Below are 27,576 nucleotides of genomic sequence, written 5' to 3' on the forward strand. Positions count from 1 at the left end.
AGTACATAACTAATCCATTTTCAATCCAGGAATAGAATAATGCAATACATCATATTAGGACCAAAACTTGCGGCAGCTATGACAATATACACCCTACATGGATAAATAATCTCACCCCTTCATACAAACATGAACTTCTAAACTGTTATAATCACGCTTGAGCATCTTCTATGTCCCCCAATATATGGAAATGTTCGTTCCTCCTACCAATCCTAAAGAAAAATAAACCCAAATATAACCACGAATCCTATATACCTATAGTGATTACACCTCTGATGCGAAAAATAATAGACAAAATGATCTATCAAAGACTCCTCTGGTTTGTTGGAAAAAATAATATGATCCCTCACACTCAAACTGGATTCAGGAAACACCACTCCTCAAAAGATGCTTTCATTTTGCTAACAAATGCAATAAATGAATCTTTCTCAAAAAATAATGTCCTAGTTGCAGCTTTCCTAGATTTTGAAGGGGCATATGACAATGTGAACCGCCAAATCCTTTTAAACAAACTTGCAAACCTTGGAGTACCCTCTAAGCTAGTATCTTTTATTAAATCCTTCATAGAAGTGCGAAGTTTCATCGTTTGTGTTGGTTCAACCTCTTCACCCCAAAAGACAATAACCAAAGGCTTACCTCAGGGAGCAGTCCTCAGTTGCCTCCTATTTGCCCTCTATCTCTGGGACATGAACCTACCCCAAACGAATCTACAATATGCTGATGATCTGGTGCTATGGTCACCTGGCAACACCTTTCAGATAGCACAGTCAAATCTGCAAAAGTCACTTTTCCAGTTTGAAAAATTCTCTCAACATTCAGATTTACCCATTGCACCCACCAAGTCAAAAATAATCCAATTTCACCGGAAGCGAAACCATGTTAATGCAAAACTAACTCTAAATAAAACAACTATTTCAGAAGATAATCATACTAATTACCTAGGTCTCATGCTTGACCAAAAACTTAATTTCCACCTCCACATTTCAAAAACAATAAAAAAATGCTATAGAAAAACAAAAATACTAAAGACCTCTTTCCACACCCTAGGGTTGTAAGGAGAAAACCTTACTCCAGTTTTATAAATCACATATAAGACCCCATATTGACTATGGGCTCATCATCTATGGTGCATGTGCAAAGACCCAGATGCAAAAAATTGAAACAACACAAAATGATATAATACGTCTCATATTTGGTCTTAGGAAACCCACAAGCACCAAGTTTCTGCTTATGGACAAAAATTGTGAAACTTACAAAACTTACAAACTTACAAAGTGAAACTTACAAAAATTGAATCAAATAGCTCACACACACTACATAATTGGTTAAGAAATCCAGCCATGTATAGAGGCATTGCAGATGAGTATGCCAATATTCAGAAGAAATTCCCCATACCAGAAATGTCTATTGCACCTACTCTCCCCTGATCCCCCCTATGGAATTAGTCAAGTCCCATAATAAATAATGACTTCTCAAAGTGGAATAAAGATTTAACCCCCATTGCTTTTCTCCAGAAAAAATGTGCAGAATTTAATACAATTACCTATAAAAATCACTTCCAAACATGTGTTGATGTGTCAAAAATTGATGAGAAGGTTGCTAGTGGTGTTTACCTTCCTCACCCGAAAATTGCAATGGGCGAGAGATTTTATAATAATTTATCTATAATGTCTGCTGAGTTAAATGCCATATTCATGGCATTAGATCATCTTAAGGAAAATCAACCTTTGATTGCAAATTCAAATAATATTATCATATATTCCGACTCTCTATCAAGCCTTAATTTGCTGGCCTCAGCTCCTCAATATAAGTTGGACATTGACACTTATCATTGTCTCAGTATTATTGATAATCTTGCTTCAAGTGGCATAAAAACTTATTTTCAGTACATTCCTAGCCACTCTGGCATAAGTGGTAATAATCAGGTTGATGAAATAGCAAAAAATGATATAAATATTGACCAGCCAAGTGGGAGACCAATCCCAATTAGAGATATTTACCGATGGAGGCTATCAGATATTAATTTTAATAAGAGTAATCCTATCCTTTCCCCCTTTCCCAATAAGTATCTTTCTAAAATTTATCATAGAATTCGTTCTGGAACAAATGGACTAAATTTCCTTGCATTCTCATATAAGTTTTCTAATTCAAGTGGTTCAATTCCCCTGTCCCCTCTTTGCAGGCATTGTAATATGAATAATGAAACAATTGCTCATGGCCTATTTGAATGTAATATGCTGACGTCTGCACAACATACCTTGCTTTGTAAACTGTTAAAATGCTTCAAACACCACAAAATCTCACTATCATCCAAGAGCCTAGCCAACTATACCTGCACACAGAGCACAGAAATCGATATCTATCATCTTATATTTGAACTCCTTGAGTCAAAAGATCTACTGAAAGATATCTGAGAATATCTAATAAATAAGAGACAACCAAGCCAGTAGCCCTGTAGCCCACAGAGTGAAGCAAAAAGAAAAGGGCTAAATAGTACTAACTGAATAGCCCGCCTGCTGTGAATTAGAAGAAGAAGAGCAGAAGTTGCCCCGAAAGTTTGAATGTAATACCCTCAGTCATTCTTGGGATACTGCTGAGATGCCTTATTGAGAATTAGCATTAATACAGTGCATTTTTAATCTTAACTTACAACAATTGCCCTGGGGACTCTGGGGGGTTTGTCATCCTTAAATACAAAATTTCCAGGACTTTCAACTACGTTGAACAAAATGGCTGTCTTTAAACTTTGATTGAATGTGTTTGGGGAAATGGTGGGCGTGAGAGGGGGGTCAATTACTCTCCACTCACTTTCGACTATTAAAAAGGGCTATTTCAATTTCCAAACAAATGAGCCCTTTTTGAAATTTTTACAACAACTTTCTATATAAACCTTATATGCCCCCCGGGCATAACTTACAGCCCTTGCGCTGAGGGCTCTGAGGGGGTTATCCTAAAAAGACCTAATTTCCAGAACTTTCGACTACGTTGAACAAAAAGGATATCTCAAAATTTTCATTCAATGTGTTTGGGGAAATGGTGGGCGTGAAAGGGGGGTTAGTTGCCCTTCAATCACTTTCGACTATTAAAAGGGCACTAGCCATTTCAATTTTCAATTGAATGAGCCCTTTTTGATGTTTTTACAACATCGCTTTCTATAAAAACCTTACATGCTCCTAGGGCATAGCTTACAATCCTTGTCCTGGGGGTTGTTGGGGGGGGGATGGGTTGTCATCCTTAAAGACTTAATTTCCAAAACTTTCTACTACGTTGAATAAAATGGCTATCTAAAAATTTTGATTGGATGTGTTTTGGGAAAAGGTGGGCGTGAAAGGGGGGTTAGTTGCCCTCAAATCACTTTCGACTATTAAAAGGGACTAGCCCTTTGAATTTTCAGTCGAATGAGCCCTTTCCCAAGTTTCTACGACAAATTTTAATACAAACCTTATATGCTCCCAGGGCATGACTTATAACCCTTGCCCTGAAGACTATGGGGGAGTGTCCTTCTCAAAGGTATAATTTCCTGAACTTTAAACTGCGTGGAACAAAATGGCTATCTCAAAATTTTGATTGGATGTGTTTGGGGAAATGGTGGGCGTGGAAGGGGTGTTAGTTGCCTTCCAATCGCTTTCGACTATTAAAAAGGGTACTAGCCATTTCAATTTCTAATCGAATGAGCCCTTTTTTAAGTTTCTACGACAACGCGTTCTATAAAAACCTTATATGCCCCAAGGGCATAACTTACAACCCTTGCCCTGATTGGTTTGAGGGGGTTGTCATCCTCAAAAACATAATTTACATAACTTAAAGCTACGTTGAATAAAATGGCCCTCTCAAATTTTGATGGGATGTTTTTGGGGAAAAAAGGGGCGTGAGAGGGGGGTTAGTTGCCCTCCAATCACTTTCGACTATTAAAAATTTTGATTGGATGTGTTTGGAGAAAAGATGGGCGTGGGGGGCCTAGTTGTCCTCCAATTCCTTTCGAGTATTAAAAAGGGAACTAGCCCTTTGAATTTCCAATCGAATGAGCCTTTTTTGAAGTTTCTACGACAACGCCTTCTTTAAAAACCTTATATGCCCCCAGGACATAATTTAAAACTCTTGCTCTGAGGGGTTGTGTAGGAGTCACATCCTCAAAAACATATTTTCTATCTGGAAATCAACAACGTTGAACAAAATGACTATCTCAATATTCTGTTTGGATGTATTTGGGGGAATGATGAACGTGCGGGGGGAGGGGCTAGTTGCCCTCAAATCACTTTCGACTATTAAAAAGGGTACTAGCCCTTCCGATTTCCAGTTGAATGAGCCTTTTTTGATGTTTTTACGACAAAGCCTTCTGTAAAATCCTTATATGCCCCCAAGGCATAACTTAAAACCCTTTCCCTGAGGGTTGTGGGGGAGTGTCCTCCTCAAAAATATATTTTCTATCTGGAAATCAAATACGCTGTACAAAATGTCTATCTCAAAATTTTGATGGGATGTGTTTGGGGGAATGATGGGCGTGGGGGGGGGGGGGCTATTGTCCCACCAATCACTTTCGACTATTAAAAAGGGCACTAGCCACTCCAATTTCCAATAGAATGAGCCCTTTTCGAAATTTCTACAACAACTCCTTCGATACATTGAACAAAACTACGTTGAAACAAATACAACTCAACTACGTTGAACAAAATGGATATTTCAAAATTTTAAGTCGATATATTGGGGAAATGGTGGGCGTGAGAGGGGCGTTAGTCGCTATCCAATCACTTTCAACTATTAAAAAAGGCACTAGCCCTTTCAATTTCCAATTAAATGAGCCCTTTTGAAGTTTTTACAACAATGCTTTCAATAAAAACTTTATTTGCCCCCAGGACATAACTTACAACCCTTGCCCTGACGGCTGTGGGGGGAGGGGTTGTCATCCTTAAAGACCTAATTTCCAAAAAATGGAACAAAATGGCTATCTCAAAATTTTGATTGGATGTGTTTGGGGAAATGGTGGGCGTGGAAGGGGTGTTAGTTGCCCTCAAATCACTTTCGACTATTGAAAAGGGTACTAGCCCTTTGAATGTCAAATCGAATGAGCTCTTTTTCAAGTTTCTACGAAAGATTTCAATAAAAACCTTATATCCCCCCAGGGCATAACTTATAATCCTTGCCCTGATGGTTGAGGGGGAGTGTCCTCCTCAAAATATGTTTTTTGTCTGGAAATCAACTACGCTGAACAAAATGGCTATCTCAAAATTTTTATTGGATGTGTTTGGGGTAATTATGGGTGTGGTGGGGGGGCAGTTGCCCTCCAATCACTTTCGACTATTAAAAAGGGCACTAGCCCTTTGAATTTCCAATCGAATGAGCATTTTTTGAAGTTTCTGTGACAACGACTTCTATAAAAAACCTTATATGCCCCCAGGGCATAACTTAAAACCCTTGCCCTGAGGGTTGTGGGGGAGAGTCCTCCTCAAAAACATATTTTATATCTGGAAATCAACTACGCTGAACAAAATGGTCATCTCAAAATTTTGATTGGATGTGTTTGGGGGAATGATGGGTGTGGTGTGGGGGGCTAGTTGCCCTCCAATCACTTTTGACTATTAAAAAGGGTACAAGGCCTTTGAATTTCCAATCGAATTTTCTACGACAACGCCTTCTATAAAAACCTTATATGCCCCCAGGCCATAACTTAAAACCCTTGACCTGAGGGTTGTGGGGGAGTGTCCTTCTTAAAAACATACATCGACTATTAAAATTGGCACTAGCCACTCCAATTTCCAATCGATTGAGCCCTTTTCGAAGTTTCTACGACAACTCCTTCGATACGAAATGCCCGGGTATGGAGAACTAAAAAAAACAAACAATGTGCCCACATCGTTCTTTACTTAGGCAGCGCTAGCGCGCTGCCTATGATTGGCTTGGAAGAGTTAGAGGCAGGGATGTGGAATATCTTGCTTTCTGCTCATCATCTCTACATAATATTTAGACTACTTGGCTAATTTCAAACCACTTTATATATTAATGTCCTAATTGCAGCCAACCAGTCAGCTATTGAAACGCAGTTTAAGTATAAACAAAAATCTAAAATAGCCAATTGGTTGGCTACTGAATTGAGTCTATTTATATACAGGAAATGAAAATAGCAAATTAGTATTGTCAGCCAATGAGTGCTAACAATTTTTTTTTTAATGGAGGGGGATAGGAAATAGGGCGTTGACTGGACTCTTTGTAGGAAGAAGGGGGTAAGAAGAGGATGAGACAACAGTGGGTTAGGAAAGAGGTGGCCAGGACTAAGAAAAAATGCAAATATTTTAGCAGAGTGCAAATTATAATTGATTAGAAGTGCCAAATAATTTAGATTTTCTCTTTCCCATTATTTTACGATATGGAATATCTTGCTTTCCACTCATTATCTCTAGCAAAAAGTGTGAAAGACGCCATCTTTCTGCCATATAAAACAATGATGAGAGAACTTTGATGATATACTCGGCCCATTCTTTTGCACTAAAATCTTACATCTAAGATCTCACATCTTTCTGCAAAGATTTCCGTTCTTTTAACTCATCTTTGTTCTAAGATCTTACAGCTCGCTGATGTTACAGCTCGCTGAGCAAAAAGTGTGAAAGATGCCATTTTTCTGCCATATAGAACAATGATGAGAGAACTTTGATGATATTCTTATCGTTCTTAGACCACTGATCAGAGCAGAATGACGAAGTACGTTTACAAAAGAAAGCCGCAAGATGCAAGATTTTACTGCTAAGATTTTATTTTTAACCGTTCGTTGTCAAAACATGCAAGATCTTAGCAAAAAGATGAATGAAAGAACGGCCCTGTTCTTTGTCAAAAGATGTTAAGATCTTAGCACAAAGATGAGTAAAAGAACGGCCCTATAATATTTAGACTACTTGGCTAATATCAAACCATTTTATACATAAATATCCTAAATGTAGCAAACCAGTCAGCTATTGAAAAACACTTTAAGTATACACAAAAATGTAAAATAGCTAACTGGTTGGCTACTGAATTCAGTCAATGTATATCCAGGAAAAGAAATTGGCAAAACTAGGATTGTCTGCCAAGAAGTACTAACAATTTTTTTTTTAAACAGAGGAGGGGATAGGGACACGGGTGTTGAATGGACTTTATTTTGGGAAAAAGGGGTACGAAGTTGGTTGAGAAAAAGGGGGTTAGAAAAGAGGCAGCCAGGATGAAGAAAAATGTGATTATTTTATCAGAGTGCAAATTATGATTGATTTGAAGTGCCAGTTAATTTAGCTCTTTCCCATCATTTTACCATGATTGGGCAGAAGGGGTCGGCGTGGGGATGTGGAATATCTTGCTTTCTGCTCATCATTACCAGATGATATTTAGACAATTTGGCTTATATCAAACCACTTTATGTATAAACAGCCTTAAAATAGCCAAACATTCAGCAATTAAAAACAGTTGAAGTGCACACAAAAATATAAAATAGCAAACCCATTGGCTACTGAATTGAGTTTGTGGATATACAGGAAAGGAAATTAGCAAAGTTTAATTGTCTGCCAAAATGAGCTAACATCTTTTTCAAACAGAGGGGAGAGGGGTAAGGACAAGGGTGTTGACTGGACTCTATTTAGGGAAAAGGGGGTAAGAGGAGGGTTAGGGAAAAGGGGGTTAGAAAAGCAGTGGCCAGGATTAACAAAAATCTTTATTTTAGCAAAGTGCAAATTATAATTGATTTGAAGTGCCAGTTAAGTTAAATTTTCTCTTTCCCATCATTTCACTATGATTGAGCAGGAGGGGTCAGGGATGTGGAATATCTTGCTTTCTTCTTGTCATTTCCAGATAATATGTTGACTTTTTGGCTAATATCAAGATGGATATCCACCACCGAGCTATATAAAAAAGTATAGTTTATGTATAGAGAGAAAACTGAACAATTTTGTTTATGGGGTGTCAACAAGTTAAAAGAATTCAGCTTTGGGAAAGAGAGCTGTACAAGAGTATTAGCTAGCCAGGATTGGCTGTCATAAAGAGCAAGTACACTTGCAAATAGTCATCTTTTTGAAGGGGAGGGGGCATCTGGTGGTATCCCCATTGATAAGCCACTTCTAGTACTTAAATCAATAAATTCCACAAAAATTCATATTCAAATCCATCAAGATGAGATATGCATGCTCTAAAAAATTTATTGGGGAAAACTGAATAAAAAAGGATAACACAATTTTTACTCAAACAGAACAAGAATGAACAATATCTTCAGATTCCTGCAAACAAAGAGCATGTTTGGGAGAAATGGGTTACATATTTTGCTGGTCTTCTTTCATTTAGCTTGTAGCTTAAACAGACAGCCTGAACATAGAACATATTATTGGTAAATCTGTTGGTTGTGTTGCTTTTCGTTGTATTAATTGTGTATTTAGATGAAACCTCCTAGAAGCCGAAAGGAGTCTATCATAGATTCCAGGTGCTGTTTTTCGAAAGAAGAAGAAGGTAAAGTTTCTTTCTCTTCTTCAAATTGGCAAGACTTTTTTTCTGCCACCCAATTTAAAGCTAAGAAAGTCAGGTAATAGTTTTTGTTAGTATAACGAAAATAGAATTGCTGAAAAAAGTATTGCCAAAAAACAATGTTAGCTAACAAACTACAGAAATATAATAATTTGATGGGACTTTCAAAAACACAAAGAATTAATAGTGAGATATTGCTAATTCTGCTGTATAGGCTAATAGAAACTTTATTGATAGCTAAATATTTGGCTACTTCAGGCTGAAAGGTATATATAGGTGAGATCTTAATAGCCAACTAATTAGCTAATTCCTCAAGTATATTAGACATTTTATTGATAGCTGACTAGTTTGCTATTTGAAACTCTAGTTTATATATACATGGGATATTAATAGCCAGCTGCTTAGCTAATTCTATACTGTATATACAGTTCTCTAATTAGCTAACTAGTTGGATAATTCAGGCTGAAGTGTATATATAGATGAGACTTTAATAGTAAACTAGTTCGCTAATTCAACTGTGTAATAAAAACTTCATTGATAGCTGACTAGTTTGCTATTTTAAACTGAAGTCTATATACATGGGATATTAATAGCAAACTAGTAAGCTAGTTCTATAAGGTATGCACAGTTTTCTTATTAGCTGACTTGTTGGCTACTTCAGGCTGAAGTGAATATATAGGTGAGATCTAATAGCCAACTGGTTGGCTAATCTAAACATGTGAAACTTTAGAAACTTTATTGATAGCTGACTAATTGGCTATTTTTAAACTAAAGTTCATATATACATGGGATATTAATTGCCAACTAGTTAGCTAAATCTATAACGTATATACAGTTCTCTTATTAGCTGACTAGTTGGCTAATTCAGGCTGAAGTGTATATATATATAGGTGAGATCTAATTGAAACATTAAATGAGCAAAAATCATTATGAAAAAAGAAACAAAGCCAAAGATGAGCGCTTTTTTTAATGTTACAGCACATAGTTACTGCAAATAAGGGCAGTGTTGCTTCCCCTCAAATCTCCAAAAAGTCTAGAACATCATTTGTACTCTACTGAAAACTAGATAAATTTTGTTGATAGTGTTCAAAATCCCCAAAAGACTCATGTCATTTGTGTTTTACTGAAAACTAAATAAATAGCTTAAATTGTCGATTAATTTTTAGCCTGTTGTACTACTATAAGGAAATTGATTCTTACAATTAAATGCTAATTGTGAAAAAATAATTTTTGAAAATCTTAGCATTATTAAGTTTTTCTTATTATGATGGAAAAAAAAATAATGATGTTAAAATATGTTTTGAAGGGGATTGCACATGCTGAAAGGTACACATTTTGACCCTTCTGGGATTAAGGTTGGAAATCCTGGTGCAACTCTGATTTTAACAAGGTATAGCATTAGTATTGTGCACACTTTTTACCAAATGAGGTAAGAGACAGACATGTACATTATTGGTAAAGAGATTGGCAAAAAGGTCAGAGACAGGGTGCAGGCACTGCTAACAAAAGAAAATTGGAGATAGATCACTTGGACTGTTATCTAGAAGTATTCAAACTTAACCCCCTTTATGTCTGTTGTGTGAAACTGTGCATGGAATTTGGTGCAACCCTCCTCCATCCCACCTACAAGAACTTCCTCCTGTCTCTATTTCTTCCTTTTGGATCCTGGCTCCCCACAGAAGTGGCTGTGAAAGTTCCAAAATTGACATCAATTTCCTTCACTTCACAGCACCAATTACAAAAATTTGTGCTGGGTTTTGTTTGTGTTCTTAATAATTCATCACTTCAATTTTTTTTTCTTGTGTTGACCAATGTTAAGTATTATAGTATCTTTTATAGTTTTGACTAAAACTAATTGTTGTGACCTTTTTATTTATGATTTAAAATAAAAGTTCAAAATAGGGATAAAATCCTTTTTAATAGACAGTGTATAGAAATTCACAAAATAACAGATATTTCGGTCACATATACAGTGACCATCATCAGTAGTAAAACTTTACTACTGATGACGGTTACTGTATATGTGACCAAAATATCTGGTATTTTTGTGAATTTCTATACACTGTCTATTAATAAGGATTTTATCCCTATTTTGAACTTTTATTTTATTGTCATGGAAGGGCAGTGGGGTCTCCGAAATTATTTATGATTTAAAAAACTTTTTCCTCAGAACAAGTTTTTCAAAGAAAATTAAAGAGCTCCATTAAACTAAAAATGAGCAGAAATAAAGTCAAATAATCTTCATATAAAACTACCAAAAATTACCATCAATAAATAAATGAAACCCAAAACAAACAGAAATCACCATAAATAACCAAGTCAAACTCAAAAGAGCATAAATTAACACGAGTAAGGCAGGCAACCCTTATGCCATGTCAAGACCAGAATATAATTTGCATTTTAATGAAAAAAAATTAAATGACCATGGATTGTCAGTTTAATATACATATACTGATATTTATATATTAATTTTGACTTGGTTGATTATTTTAATTTCTGTTTGTTTAGGTTTCATTTCTTTATTGATGGTAATTTGTGGTAGTCTTATTCTTGGAAGATTATTTGACTTTATTTCTGCTCATTTTTGGTTTACTGGAGCTCTTTATTATTCTTTGAAAATCTTGTTTTGTTGACAAAGTTTTTTTTTAATTAATTTATGTTTGTTCTTTATTGACATAGTCTTTTTCGTGGGAAAAAAAAATATTTTATATCTTTTCGGTTTCTTTTTTCTGTAAGAATCCATAGTTTGGCTTGCTATTTGTATGTTGCAGAAACTTTTTCAACAATTTTTAATCCTGAGGCAAATGGTATTGTTTAATTTAATTTTATACCTTCTCAAGTTGACCTGAAAATAAAACTTAATATCATTCCCAAAAAATTCTCTCTTTGCTTTTTGACAACCTGGATAGACTTGCACTCTTTTGATTTATTTAAATTGTAAGAGCAAAAGTAGTAAAAGTAGAAGCCCCAAAAGTTTTAACTTAATATCCCCAGTCATTCTCAATATAATGCTGAGGTGTGTTATTGGTAACCATACACGCACTGTCTCTTCATTTAGTTTTAAAGCAACATTTAGTTTTAAAGCATAATGGGCAAATTGCATAATTATGGGGATGGACATAGCTACTGGATCATTCTATTATGCTGAACAAAATGGCTGTCTCGAAATTTCGACTGGATGTGTTTGAAAAATGAATGGGCTTGGGAGGAGGGCTGCTTACCTTCCAATCTCTTTTGACTCTTAAAAGGGCACTAGAATTTTTAATTTTCAATCAAATTAGCTCTCTTAAAAGTTTCAATGATATTTCTAGCTATTACAGAGCAGTGCAGCCTATGATATTGTTTATATGCCCTTTTGAAAACCTGCATGTATATAGTTTTTTTTTTTTTTTTAAAATAAAAATTCTCCTAAATGTCCCCGAACAGTTTCACCTTAATGCCCTTAGTACCATCAGTTACTGTAAATGTAGTGGTAGTATTAAGAGTATAGAATAGTACCTTCTGACTAGTTTAAAATCTCCCACAACTTACCATTAAAGAAATAACTTATTAATGTAAGACGTTTTTAAGATATTGTTTTGTCACCTTTTTGAAAATCTACATGCTCATAGTTTGTTTTGATTTAGTTCAACATACGGCTAAATATTCCTTGAAAGCTTTACCTTAATACTCTTAGATCATGTAGTAGCATTAATAGTAGTATGAACATAGCACCTCTCGTTTCTTCAACATCCCCTTCAAAACGCACAATAATTTTCAACTTAATACCATCAACCATTCCTGAAGCATTTCTTATACATCCTCTTGACAACCTGTGTGGGCATAGTGTGTTTCAATTTAGTTTCATATAGTTTAATATTTCCCAAATGTTTCTCCTTCATACCCTTAGTTTTAGTAGAAGCAGTAGTAGTAGTAGTACCAATAGAATTAATAGTAGTAGCCTTAGCTTTAGTGGCAGTAGTAGCAGTAAAAGTAGTAATAATAGTACCAGCAGTTGTAGTATGAGTAGAATCAGAATTATTAGGATGCAAATATATTCTTTTAGTTAATTTAACGCCCCCCCCCCCCCAAAGCAAGCCTTGTTAGTTTCAACTTCACACACCATGTTGTTCCTAAGATATTGTTACGTCCTTCGGACAACCTGCATACAGACAGTGTGTTGTGATTCAGTTCACTTTCCCCCTCAAAATTCCCTTTATATTTCACCTTCATACCCTTAGGCGTAGTTGTAATAGTAGTCACAGTAGTAGTATTGGTATTACTAGTTGTAGTATTAATAGTAATAGCAGTAGTACTAGTAGCAGCAGTATTACTAATATATTGCCTTTAGGTCAGTTGAACATCCCTCTCATCAATTCCTGGAAGTATCAACTTAATACAATTAGCCATTGCTATGACATTGCTGATATGTCCTTTTAATTAACCGGCATGTTCATATACTTCTTGAAATTTTCATCTCAATGCTCTTGGCCTTACAAGTGGCTGCGATAGAAATAGCAGTAGTAGTAAATGTAGAAGTAATAGTCATATTACTAGTAGCATGCACATACTGCCTTTTGGTGAAATGATCTTCCCCTTTAAGCATTCTCTGAAAGTTCCGGCTTAATACCCAGATTAGTTCTTGAGATAAACTCTTTTGACAATGAACATACACCTAACGTCTTTTGATTTAGTTCAAATTTCCCCTCAATATTGTAAAGGGAGTAGTATGGTAGTAGTGATAGCAGCAGTAGTGGGGGTAGTTGTTGTAGTAGTGGTAGTATGCAAATATTGCCTTTTTGATCATCTCCCTTATCATGTCTTGAAAGTTCCTAATTAATATACTCTGTCATTTCCTGAGTTATGCCCTTTTGACAACCCGTATACACATGATGTGTTTTGATTTAGTTCAACACTCCCCTCAACATTTTCTGAACGGCTCACCTGAGTTCAAACATGCATACTGTTGTAAAATTACCATGAAATAAACTTCCTGGTCAGTAGAATTGGTAAAATAAGGTAAAATTGCTAAAATAAGGTATTCCCTAGGAAATATAGGGTGAAATTGCTGTTTTAGAGTTGCCTTGTAGCTAGAAGACCAGTTGAACACTTTTGTTTGTCTGTCTTTTTTTCAGCTTTTAATGAAAATTTTTAAAGATTTTTATTTTCCTAGGCCTAAAAGGTAATACTCCCCCTCTATTATAAAAACCAACAGGTAGAAATTTTCTTAACGTAGATGAATTCAAGTTTTGTTAGAATACTATTTAGTTTAGGGCACATAAATTTGATTAGCACTCATTTTATTTATTTTTAGTTAATAAGCTTTGATTTGCTTAGGGTTGAAGACAGGGGCTGAATTTGCCCAAATCCTCTGACACCTCAAGCTTCTTTGAAGTTCTCGACACCCCCTAATCAAATTATCTTCCTTTTTTCGCAATCGTCCTCTCCTTTCACAGGAAAAAAAATTATTACTTCCAATTTAGTTGTTTTTTTTATGATATGCCCTCTGGAAACACACTGATTCATCAGCAGTTAAAAACAAACAAACAAACAAAAAAACTGCCAAGTGTGTCCCCTTCCATTTCGTTCTGCTTCCATCTCGGCGTAGGTATTAAAATAAACGATTGTTTATTTTGCCCTTTTTTTGGTTTTGACAACAGACAGCTGTCTTGCTGCCATTGACGTTTGTTTTACCAAGTTTGTTTTTTTCTCTGCCCAAAGTGTCCATCGCAATACTATCTTATACACCTCTAAAAAACCCTTGGTAAGAAACACCAAGTCTGTTTTGGGCTAAAAGGTTGTCTGATTTAACAAAGCATATTAGAACAATAGAGTGTATTAAAGTAGAGGTAGTTATAATTTTTTACAAGATAATCTACAACCTACAGTCTTTAACCATGTAATTAATTCTTATGAATATAGACAAGGGACATACAATCTATATTCCAATGTGTAGGGGAGGGGGAATGTTTTTTTTATTGTTTTCATTGAAAACACGAAAAGGCTTATGACCAATTATGATCGACTGACGTTGTAGCGGTAGAATGTTTACCACCTAGTGTGTCTGCACTAGAGTAGCAACAGCAAAAAAAAATGCTCAGTAAAAAACGCCAATTTTATTTTGGCCTCAAGCCTAGACACACGTAGCTTTTTTTGGGTACTCCTTTCACCAACTTAGTAGGAAAACGATAGCACTACAAAAAAGAATGTCCTTTGCGCGAGATTTTTAAAACTAAAAATCATGGACACGGACACCATTTGTCAACCGCAGCTTATCAATAGTTGCATGAATGATCTCAACTTACCATTTCGTTCTTTTGTTGTTATTGTTTAGTTCTCTTTTAAGACTTATAAAATATGTGCCGTAAAATATGTCAGTGAAATATATAAAAATCGGTAAAATACCGATAAAATACGTAAAGTAGTAAAATAGGTAAAATGCTAATTTGATGAGGGTCCGTAAAATTACGGAAAATATGTAAAATGCCCAATTTTAGCATTACCAATTTTAGCATTTACAACACTAAACATACATACCTTTCTCACCAACATATACTGTATGTAAACAATGAGTGAATTGCCTCACTTACAGCTCTTGCCCTGTGGACAGTGGGGAGGTTGATATCCCCAAAGACATTATTACTGGACCTCTCGACAATGCTAACAAAATAGCTCTCTCAAAATTTTGATTGGATTTGTTTTGGGGAATGATATGCTTGGGGGAGGGGGTGGCTGATTGCCTTCCATTCACTTTTGATTCTTACAACCATTGTCCCTGGGCTCTGGGTGTTATGTCCACCCTGAAGGCATTTTATATGCTCTTTTGACTATTGTGAACAAAATGGTTATCTCACAATTTCAATCGGATGCATTTGGGGAAAAGAGGGTGTCAGTGAGGGGGATGCTAGTGTCCCTCCATCACTTTTGACTCTTTAAAGGGAGCTAGAAGTTTACATTTGTAGTCAAACGAGCCTCTTCTAAAGCTTAAACGACTACCCCTTCCATAAAAACCTTATATGCCCCTGGGGCATAACTTACAATACCTCCTCCCTGACTCTAGGGGGTTGTATCAATCCTGAAGGCCTTGTTATGTGGTCTTTGGACTATTTGTTGAACAAATGGCTATCTCAAAATAATTATTGGATGCAGTTGGGGAAAATAAGCTGTGAGGAGAGGGTGGGACTAGTTACCCTCCGATCACTTTGACTCTTAAAAAGGGCACTAGAACTCCTGATTTCCAATCATACGAGCCCCGTCCGTAATTTTTACGACCACTCTTTCCACAGAAACTTTATATTCCCCCAGGGCATAACTTACAATACCTCCTCCCTGACTCTAGGGGGTTGTATCAATCCTGAAGGCCTTGTTATGTGGTCTTTGGACTATTTGTTGAACAAATGGCTATCTCAAAATAATTATTGGATGCATTTGGGGAAAATAGGATGTCAGGAGGGGGCTAGTTACCCTCCGATCACTTTGACTCTTAAAAAGGGCACTAGAACTTCTGATTTCCAATCATACGAGCCCCGTCCGTAATTTTTACGACCACCCTTTCCATAAAAACTTTATATTCCCCCAGGGCATAACTTACAACCCTTACCCTGAGAGCTGGAGGGGGAGGTTCTCATCCTCAAAGACATAATTACTGTAAATTTCAACTATGCTGAGCAAAATCGCTATCTCAGAATTTTTATTGGATGTGTTTGGGGAAATGATGGCCATGAGAGGAGGGGGGATGGTTGCTCTCCAATCACTTTTGAATATTAAAAAGGGCACTATAACTCTCAATTTCGAATCAAATGAGCCCCTTTCCAAGTTTCTAAGACAACTCGAAGTGCCCTGGTCTCTAAAAAATCCAAAAAATAAATTAATAAAAAATACATTGTGCCCACATTGCTCTTTACTGCCTGTTATTTATTTTTTATTTAAAGATACCATGTTCGGGCCATGCCTATGAAAGTTTGGATCTTGTTTTTCAATAAATGATTTGACTTGAACTGTTTAAGGGAGGATGAAGTATTAATGACAGTGATCATGTATTGATGTATTCAAGGTTATTTCAAAAGGAAGCAGAAGGAGAGGTAATGGATACCCTCTGCTGTGACTTATGTATCTGATGAACCCTTTGATTATGGAATCAACAAATCGCTTTGTTGTGATAATACCCTCAGGAGACAGCTGGATGCATGCACCCAAACCACAGTTTATAGAATTAGCAGTATGATCATTCCCTATCTCCCCCATTATAAAAACCCGGACCGGGGTGCGAGTACTCCAGAGAACGTTTTTGCAGGTATAAACATAAGCGGCATCAGATCTTTTTACGGGTAGACAAGTCAGATTTCTCTTGGACGCGAAACTTGGCTTCAACGTTGGAACACTAATTTTGAAGAAACTAATTTTAAATTAATTTATTCCAATACATACATGAAAATCGGTAGTTAGTAGTGTAATGTTATTATTAGATATTTTTAGGAATTAAAAATAGATTTCGAAGTCTCAAGTTGGTTTCAAAGGCATTTTGAGATCAAATGAGAGGAGCTGTTTGTACGCAGCGATATAAATATATATATATATATATATATATATATATATATATATATATATATATATATATATATATATATATATATATATATATATATATAAAATTAGTTCAGATGTTTATAGGAATTACAAGTAGGTTTCGAAGTCTCGAGTTGGTTTCAAAGGCATTTTGAGAAAGTTTCTGCCAAAATACGTGTTCCAGGGTAATTGGACCGCTAACGGCAGATCAAATGAGAGGAGCTGTTTGTACGCGCCGATATATATATATATATATATATATATATATATATATATATATATATATATATATATATATATATATATATATATATATATATATATATATATATATATATATATATATATATACTACGAAAACTTTACGAAAAAGAAAGTTTTTTTTAAAGAAAAGTAAAGGCCATATTAAACTTAAGATCAGTAGAAATAGAAGCCTACAATAATTCAAACTCAAAACGACCAGAAATTATTATTAAATAATAAAAAATGAAAGGATAATAATTGGTATGGCGGTAACACTGCATATAAATTTATATGAATGTATATATAGTGGGCTGCAATAATGCAAAAGGTAAATATAACATTGGTTTAAGAATGGAAAGAAAGACAAAGAATAAATTTACGACGATAATCAAGTAAAAAATAAGTTTTATTTGAACAATGCCATAAAGCGATGACTTTTCAAATATCACAGGAACTACAATCTGAGAAAATAAATATCACGACGTGAAAAAAAATGATAAACTATCCAGTTGCGGATCCAGCGGGGGGGGGGATGAGGGTTACCCCCGTAAAGTAGTCTAAAGTAGTGTAATTTACCTAATTAACGCAAGTTTCCATTAATTAAACTGGCTCCTAACGTAAGTTTGTCGGATCAACCTACTTTGCGCCCCCCTCCCCTAAAAAAATCCTGGATCCGCCCCTGAAACCATCACACCTATTCCACCAGTAATTAGAAGAAAAAAAATCCTTATTTTCACAAATTTCATCAACCCCCCGCCTCCTTTTTTACAAAATCCTACATAGGCCAATCATTTGAGTCCACTGTATGTAAATAATAGATTAAGTCATAATTTGTATATAAATTAAGTCATACCTGTGAGATGGGACACTTGCAAACCACTTGGCTGGCTCACTAAGTTTTTTTCTGCTTTCGCAATTACGAATAATGCACTTCGTAACCATTTCTCATTGATTGACGAAAACACACTAACCCGCTAATGCGGAAATAATTGGGAGGAGCTTTTTGTTCGCACCGAGAATGAAGACCAGAAATGATCTGCGATAAACTTACTGGATAATTCTATAAACTGTGACCCAAACAAATAAAGTTTTGTCGTCAAGTACTGTTTCCTACTTGTTTCCTCCTTCAGTTAATCAAAACAAGTGGAGAACCCGTATCCTGTTCTTTTCGCCTTTACAAACGCTGCCATAAAGAGTGAGAGAGCTTCTTTGAAGGAGCTGAGTACATACCAGAGACCTTCTCAACGCGAATACGTCCATACAACCCCATTGGGTAGACGTTATGGCAGCAGTCCATTTGAGGGACGGCTGGCGTCTCTTCGTCGATGCCCTGGGTGCCTCCGGAGGCACAAGTGGGTCCAAGGTAATATTCAGTGCCCATTATTCCCAATAGCATGATATTTAGGATTATTGTGCCCCTTCTCCCCAGACAAAATGCTGGGTCCATTAAACCACAATAGAAATAATATACAATACAGGTACCTGGCCCATGCAGTTAGCTCTTGTTGCTGATTTTTTTTTAGCCTATATATCTGATACCCCCTTAAAAACATTTTAAATTTGGATGTTGATAAAAATTGTTCGTGAATCATCCAACAGTACAGTACACACAAGATATTTTTAAAGGAAAACGTTTCTATTTGTCCAAAAGAACCCACAATTTTGAGAAACACTAATTTCTCCCTGTTTGAGTTTTGTTAATTTAAGGAATATAGACAAAAGAACTTAACCAAGTGATTCACCACAAAGTATTGCTAAAAAAAAAAAGGTATATAACCCAATGTGATATTTTTGTTTGCTGTATTTTGAGCCATTGAGCTGGATTATTAAAAAAAAAAAAAAAAAATTTAAAAAGTTGCTCGTAAAAAATTGAAATTTAACAAAATATAGATACGGAAAAACAAACCACTAATTAAACGTTCAAAAGCAACACGTCAATTTAAAACACGGTTAGTATTGTGTTCAGGGTGTAATTCTTTCTGAATAGTGTTTTAACTATAGTATTGTTTTCCTTGTATACTGGGTAGAATTGGTCCTAAACACTGCATCTAAACTTAAGAAGTTCACCTTTCTTGGGTTTTGCCATCCAGTCCATTAGGGAAAATATTCTGATCTTCTCCTTTTCGGTTGTAGGTACCTGTGTCCACCTATGGTATTGTATCGTCCATATCTTTTCGTGACGTTTGCAGTAACTAGATATATTTGATTCATCTTGAGTGTTATCTGTATTATTTTTTTCCAGATCTCTGTTCTAACAACAAAGAAATCGAAATGGGTAGAATTAAGCTTATTAGTCCCTTTATCTGGGGGACTGTAATATCATCTGTGTCATGGATGGCTTTGGTTGTTTATTTGTGGAAGACACGCATTTTTAACCCTCTGAAAATCCAAGAGTACAAGTGGAAATCTGCCTTTCCAGTTATTGCTGCTGGTCCCACAAATTTTACCCAAATTCTTGATGATGAAATTGGATTGATAAACTCTGAGGCAGATAGGACGTACAGAGAAGAAGGTTATAAAAAACACGCCTTTAATACTCTTATCAGTAAACGAATTGGTGATTTTCGTCCTGTCCCAGATACAAGGCATAAATTGTGTAAACAGGAAAAATTCCCAAACGTCTTGCATGAGGCAAGTATAATTGTATGCTTCCATAATGAAGATTTATCAACTCTGAGGAGAACTGTTACAACTATTTTGAGACGAACACCCGACCGGCTACTAAAGGAAGTTATTATTGTTGATGATAACAGTGATGATCGTAAGTATATAATTGCTTCATTAGTTTTAAGCGTCCATCTCATTCAGTTTGAGTTGCAGAAATTTTAAATCTTTTTATATGTACATAACATTGATTTTTTTTTTTTTTTTCCTATTAGGAGCAAAAGTCGAGTTTTTGTCAAATAATAGCTACTGCCAAAGAAAAAGTTTCTCCAAAGAAAAGAAAAACTGCCAAAGAAAAAGAACCAAGAGTTTCTTGCAAAAATTTTATGGATAGGAAGCTTCCTCTTTTTACTTGCTTAGTATCATAGGCAGCGCGCTAGCGCTGCCTAAGTAAAGAACGATGTGGGCACAATGTGTTTTTTTTTCTTCTTCAATCAGGCACTTCGTATCGAAGGAGTTGTCGTAGAAAAGGGCTCATTCGATTGGAAATTGGAGTGGCTAGTGCTCTTTTTAATAGTCGAAAACTAGCCCCACCCCCACGCTAATTATTCCCCCAAACACATCCAATCAAAATTTTGAGATAGCCATTTTGTTCAGCGTAGTTGATCTCCAGATAGAAAATATGATTTTTAGGAAGACACTCCCCCACAACCGTTGAGGAAAGGCTTGTAAGTTATGCCCTGAGGGTATAAAAGAACAATGTTGGCACAGTGTACTATGAATTATTTTTTTCCTTTAAAGAAGGACACTTCATATGGAAGGGGTCGTCGCAGAAACTTCAAAAGGGGCTCATTCGATTGGAAATTGAGAGTTCTAGTGCCCTTTTTAATAGTCGAAAGTGTTTGGAGGGCAACTACCCCCCCCCCCCACGCCCATCTTTCCCCCAAACACATCCAATCAAAATTTTGAGATAGCAATTTTGTTCAGCGTAGTTAATTTCCACATAGAAAATATGTTTTTGAGGGGGACACTCCCCCAAAACACACCGGGTAAGGGTTTTAAGTTATCCCTGGGGGCAGATAAGGTTATTCTAGAAGACGTTGTCGTAGAAACTTCAAAAAAGGCTCATTCGATTGAAAATTCGAAGGGATAGTACTCTTTTTAATAGTCGAAAGTGATTGGAGGGCAACTAGCCCCCCCCCCCTCACCACGCCCATCATTTCTCCAAAAAATCCAATCAAAATTTTGAGATAGCCATCTTGTTCAGAGTAGTTGATTTCCACATAGAAAATATTTTTTTGAGGAGGACACTCCCCCACAACCCTCAGGGAAAGGGTTTTAAGTTATGCCCTGGGGGCATATAAAGGTTTTTATAGAAGGTGTTGTCGTAAAAACTTCAAAAAAAGCTCATTAGATTGGAAATTCAAAGGGCTTGTGCTCTTTTTAATAGTCAAAAGTGATTGGAGGACAACAAGCCCCCCCACGCCCATCATTCCCCCAAACACATCCACTACAAATTGGGAGATAGTGATTTTGTTCTTCGTCGTTGATTTACGGATAGAAAATATATTTTTGAGGAGGACACTCCCCCACAGCCCTCAGGGCAAGGGTTTTAAGTTATGCCCTGGGGGAATATAAGGTTTTTATAGAAGGCGTTGTCGTAGAAACTTCAAAAAAGGCTCATTCGATTGAAAGTTCAAAGGGATAGTACTCTTTTTAATAGTCAAAAGTGAATGGAGGGCAACTAGCCCCCCCCCCTCACCACGCCCATCATTTCCCCAAAAATCCAATCAAAATTTTGAGATAGCCATCTTGTTCAAAGTAGTTGATTTCCACATAGAAAATATTTTTTTGAGGAGGTCACTCCCCCACAACCCTCAGGGAAAGGGTTTTAAGTTATGCCCTGGGGGCATATAAGGTTTTTAAAGAAGGCGTTGTCATAGAAACTTCAAAAAAAGCTCATTCGATTGGAAATTCAAAGGGATTGTGCCCTTTATAATAGTTGAAAGTGATTGGAGGACAACTAGCCCCCCCCTCCACGCCCATTATTCCCCCAAAAACATCCAATCAAAATTTTGAGATAACCATTTTGTTCAGCGTAGTTGATTTCCTGATAGAAAATATGTTTTTGAGGAGGACACGTCCCAACAAACCTCAGGGCAAGGGGTTTCAGTTATGTCCTTGGGGAATATAAGGTTTTTATAGAAAGTGTTGTCGTAGAAACTTCAAAAAAGGCTCATTCGATTGAAAGTTCAAAGGGCTAGTGCCCTTTTTAATAGTCGAAAGTGATTGGAGGGCAACTAGCCCACCCCACGCCCATCATTCCCCCAAACACATCCGATCAAAATTTTGAGATAGCGAATTTGATCAGCATAGTTGATTTCCAGATAGAAAATATGTTTTTGAGGAGGACACTCCCCCACAACCCCCAGGGCAAGGGTTTTAAGTTATGCCTGGGGGCATATAAGGTTTTGTATTGAAGGCGTTGTCGTAGAAACTTCAAAACAGGCTCATTCGATAGGAAATTCGAAGGGCTAGTACCCTTTTTAATAGTCGAAAGTGATTAGAGGGCAACTATTCCCCCCCACACCCATCATTTCCCCAAACAAATTCAATAAAAATTTTGAGATAGCCATTTTGTTCAGCGTAGTTGATTTCCAGATTGAGGAGGACACTCCCCCACAACCCCCAGGGCAAGGGTTTTAAGTTATGCCTGGGGCATATGGGGTTTTTATAGAAGGCGTTGTCGTAGAAACTTCAAAACAGGCTCATTCAATTGGAAATTCGAAGGGCTAGTACCCTTTTTAATAGTCGAAAGTGATTGGAGGACAACTATCCCCCCCCCCCCCACAACCATCATTTCCCCAAACAAATCCAATCAAAATTTTGAGATAGCCATGTTATTCAGCGTAGTTGATTTTTAGGTAGAAAATATATTTTTGAGGAGGACACTCATCCACAACCCTCGGGGCAAGGGTTTTAAGTTGTGCCCTGGGGGCATACAAGGTTTTTATAGAAGGCGTTGTCGTAGAAACTTCAAAAAAGACTCATTCGATTGGAAATTCAAAGGGCTAGTGCCCTTTTTAATAGTCGAAAGTGATTGGAGGGCAACTAGCCCCACCCCCACGCCCATCATTCCCCCAAACATATCCATTCAAAATTTTTAGATGGCAATTTTGTTCAGCGTAATTGATTTCCAGATATAAAATAAGTTTTTGAGGAGGACACTCCTCCACAGCCCTCAGGCCAAGGGTTTTAAGTTATGGCCTGGGGGCATATAAGGTTTTTAAAGAAGGGGTTGTCGTAGAAACTTCAAAAAAGGTCATTCGATTGGAAATTCAAAATTTTGAGATAGCCATGTTGTTTAACGTAGTTGAAAGTTCTGGAAATTCGGTTTTAGAGGATGACAACCACCCTAACAGACCTTAGGGTAAGGGTTATAATTTATGCCCTGGGTGCATATAAGGTGCTTATAGAAAGAGTTGTCGTTACCAAAAAGGCTCATTCGATTGGAAATTGAAAGACCTAGCGCTATTTTTAATAGTCTAAAGTGAATGAAAGGCTTGACATTTTTATAGTAAAAATCGAAGTGGGAGTATTTTATTATTTTTTGTTGTTGTTGTTGTTTAGACCAGGGCACTTCGTATCTAAGGAGTTGTCGTGGGAACTTCGAAAAGGGCTCATTCGATTGAAAATAGAAAGGGCTGATGCCCTTTTTAATAGTCGAAACTGATTTGAGGGCAACTTCGACCGGAGACGACCGCGTTACGAAAACGAGCTGAAATTAACATAAGTTGGGCGCAAAACCCCTATGCCTTCCCAAGGCCAGAACAAAATTTGCACTTTACTAAAAAAATAAAAATGAATTTGCATTGTCAGTTTAATATGAATATACTGATATTTAGTAATCAAAATGTTAATATTATTGGATTTATTAAAGTTATAAAAGTAAAAACATTTATATTTTTTCAGTAAAGTGCAAATTTTGTTTTGGCCTTGGGAAGGCATAGGGGTTTTGCACCCAACTTATGTTAATTACTGCTCGTTTTGAGCTTGACTCGGTTAATTATTGTAATTTCTGTTCGTTTTGGGTTTCATTTATTTATCGATGTTGATTTGTGGTAGTTTCATGCTTGGTAGATTATTTGATTTTATTTTTGCTCATTTTTTGTTTAATGGAGTTCTTTACTTTTTTTGAAAAATTTATTTTGTGGAAAACATTTTTAAATTAATTTCTCATGAAAGAAACAATACTACTACTGCTAATAAAAACTCACTGCAGCACCTAAGTACCTAAGGCAAACACAGATTGGCAAGCTCTCCCTCCATCCCAGTCTTTTCTAAGCTTCACTCTTTTATTACCCCTCCCCCATGAAGTTCCAGTTTCCTTTAAACCTTTTATTATAATTTCGTCCCATCCCACTCGGCTACGACCTGCTTTTTGTTTATCCCCAGATGGATGGCTGAGAAGTACAATGTTTTCAATCTTTCGTCCTTCAACAATAAATTATGTTGTAGCCATTTCAACCTTTCTTTCGTCATAGCCCTGGAAAGTGGGATCTCACCACATTTTTTATACAGCTTTTTGTCTGACACACGGTCAGTTACATGAGTACCCAAAAGTGTCCATAAACAATTCCCCTGGAAAATATTTAACACATCTTCTTCTGCCTTTTCAAGTGCCCACGTTTCAAGAGCCGTACATACTTGAACTGATGAGGTTCGAAAGAGGTAATTCTTTTTTTTTCTTTTTTTTCAAGAAATAATAATAGTATGATCGACTTGTACAATTACGTTGCAGAAACAAACCAATGGAATAGATCACACTTTTTAAATTTAAGGTACATGAAGTATATATCAAGATTCAACCTGAAACTTAAGTTAACCAATATTTTTATCATTTCTTTATTTTTTAAATATTAACTTTATAACGTATGTACTAAGTTTTAATATTTGAGGAATACTTTAAGGCTAAGAAAACTTACCAATTTCTAATCCTAATTAAAGTTTTGAATGTTGTTTAACCACAGAGTAAATCCGAGGCAGGACAAGACACTGAGTTTTTTAAATGATTTTCCACCATTGCGCAAAATTACAATTATTTTGACAGTTTTTAACTCTTCCACGGCAAACGTGCAGTGAATTAGCAATACTGTAAGGAAATGAGGTGAATTCAGTTATAATCTTGACAGAATTACCATGGTTAGGTAATTTTCAATAATCAATATAAACTCAGAATAAAGCAAGTTCAGCGAAAAAACATTGATTGTGTAATCATAGGCAGTGCTAAGCAAAGAGCAATAAAGCTTCAATGTATTATTTTTTTTTTCAGGTCATTTTGTATGGAAAGGGCTATACAGCTTCGGAGTGGGCTCGTTCGATTGGTAATTGAAACTTCTAGTCTAGTGCCCTTTTTAAGATTCAAAAATAATTGGAGGGTAGCTAGCCCCCTTCCCACGCGTCTTTTAGCTGTCCTCCCTCCAAATAAATCTTAACAAAATGTTGAGATAGCTGTTCTGTTTTAAATAGTTAAAAAGTTCGAATAACTATGCCTTCAGGGATGACATTCCCCTCTCCCCCAGCCCTTGGGGCAAGGGCTCTAAGTTACGCAAGTTGCTCGTTGTTTACATACATGTTTTGAGATTGGAAAGGGGGGGGGTATGTTTGATCCTGGTTACCCAAAAAGGCTAAAGGTACCGTAATAATTTACAACTGTCAGGGAATGTTGAGGGGGATATTGAGTAACATGAAAAGACACTATGAGAATACAGGTTATCAAAAGGGCGTAATAGTAGTATTTCAGGAACGACTTAGGGCATTAAGTTGAAACTTTCACAGTATGTTGAGGGGGATGTCAAACTAACCAAAAGACAGTATGTGAATACTACTACTACTGCTATTACGACTACTACTACCATTTCTAAAATAACTAATTGTGGCTGTGACTACTTGCGATTGCGAATGAAACTACTTGCGACGCTGACTGTGACTACTTGAAACTATGAAAACATACGACTTCAACTGCTTGTGACTGCGACTACTTGTGACTGCGAATTCTTGTGACTGCGTCTGTGACTGCTACTAACACTTCTGCGATTATGACTGTGGATGCAACGGCTACTGCTGTTACTACTACTATAACTACCGGACTAAATCAAAAGAATTGAAGTGCATCCTGGTTTTCAAACTGGCATAGATGCAATATCTCAGGAACAGAAAAGAGTGTTGGGTTGAAACCTTCAGGGAAAGTTGAAAGAGATGTAAGACTAAATCAAAAGACACTGCGTATCTGCATCCAAGGTTGTCAAAAGGGCATATCTTCGATGTCTAAGGAATGGCGAAATTTATTAAGTTGAAACTTGCAGGATATATTGAGGGGGATTTTGAACTAAAAAGAAAAATGTACACACCGTGTAAATTGTGACATAAAAAACTCTATCTTTTGAAAAGGAACAGAAGTTAATTTTAAAAAAAAATCCATAAAAAGAGCTTTTCGAAAAAAGTAAAGAAAAACATTAAACCTAAGACGAGCAGAAATAAATAGTAATTTAAGCGTATAACGACTGTAAGTCATTATCAGTAGATAAATGAAACCCAAAACGAACAGAAATTATTATATATAATCCAGTCAAACTTAAAATGAACAAGAACTACCATAAACAGGAGTAGAGCTAACGCCTCCTATGCCTTCTAAAGACCAGAACGTTATTTGTACTTTACTGAAACTAAAATGCATCTTAACGTTTTCTCTTTTATAAAGTTAATAAATCCAAAATTGCTGAGACTTTGAGGAATGAGTACCAATATATGTTAAACTGTCAATCAACATTTTATTGGTCATTTTCAGTAAGCATGGTTATTATGGTTATTTTCTTTTTTTCTGACGTTATGACAAACAAAAACACACAGCTTGAAATAATAATTGGTTTTTGTAAAGTTATCATCCCATGAAAATTTTGCACCCGAAAAAAAATAATATATATACCGGAGTACGGTTTACTTGTGCTGTTATTACTAATGTTACTAGTGTCATGTTTTTTTGAATTTATTTTCTGCTTGTTTCAGAGGAAACGTATGAAAATATTAGAGACTTCGTTGCTCATAACTATCCCAAGAAGTTTAAAGTTTATCGAACACCACAACATGAAGGCTTGATACGGGCTCGACTTTATGGTTCAAAGATTGCCTCAGCGAAGGTAATTGTCTTTCTTGATAGCCATGTTGAAGTAAACGAAGGGTGGATTGAGCCATTGTTGAGTAGGATTTCAGAAAATAGAAGCACAGTAGTGACACCTGTCATCGATATGATCAGTCCTGATACGTTTGTTTATACAGCTTCACCTTTAGTTAGAGGGGGTTTCAACTGGGGTCTTCATTTCAAGTGGGACTCGTTAAAGAAAAAGCTTAAGGCAGAAGAAGACTTTGTAAAACCCATAGAGTAAGTTTCTTTACCTTTTTAACTGAATTGTTTTAAATGTAGCTGCAAATTCAGTTGCAAAAGCAATTTTTTCGTTTATTCATATGGTCTATTCTAGAGAAAATTGCAAATTAATTGGTTAATTGATGTTGCAGTAATAAAGATTTGTGTCGAAAAGACTTTTATTTTGAACCAAACGTAACAACATCAGTTAAATAGAAGAACCCATAAATATTATACTCGCTTTAGTTCACTATAAGTAACGAGGAGATTCCAATCCTTTGCAATCATCATAAACA

The 27,576-nt window shown here is 36.1% G+C and overlaps 1 protein-coding gene across 5 annotated transcripts in view; it reads left to right on the plus strand.

Annotated features, from left to right (window-relative positions):
- LOC148946059 (polypeptide N-acetylgalactosaminyltransferase 11-like) overlaps positions 1-27,576 on the plus strand; it is a 99,826-nt gene that overhangs the window by 18,597 nt on the left and 53,653 nt on the right. For all 5 annotated transcript variants that reach the window (XR_016142542.1, XM_089098016.1, XM_089098013.1 and 2 more), the window contains 2 exons: positions 19,499-20,017; positions 26,926-27,298. Coding sequence is in view for 4 of the 5 variants with exons in the window: in XM_089098016.1 (XP_088954142.1) it covers positions 19,528-20,017; positions 26,926-27,298 (863 nt within the window). In the remaining variant the exon portion in view is untranslated. The remainder of the gene's footprint in view (positions 1-19,498; positions 20,018-26,925; positions 27,299-27,576) is intronic.

The sequence above is a fragment of the Artemia sp. Qi Xiang Cuo genome, chromosome 12 (assembly GCF_049724085.1).
Source record: "Artemia sp. Qi Xiang Cuo chromosome 12, ASM4972408v1, whole genome shotgun sequence".
Lineage (NCBI taxonomy): Eukaryota > Metazoa > Arthropoda > Branchiopoda > Anostraca > Artemiidae > Artemia > Artemia sp. Qi Xiang Cuo.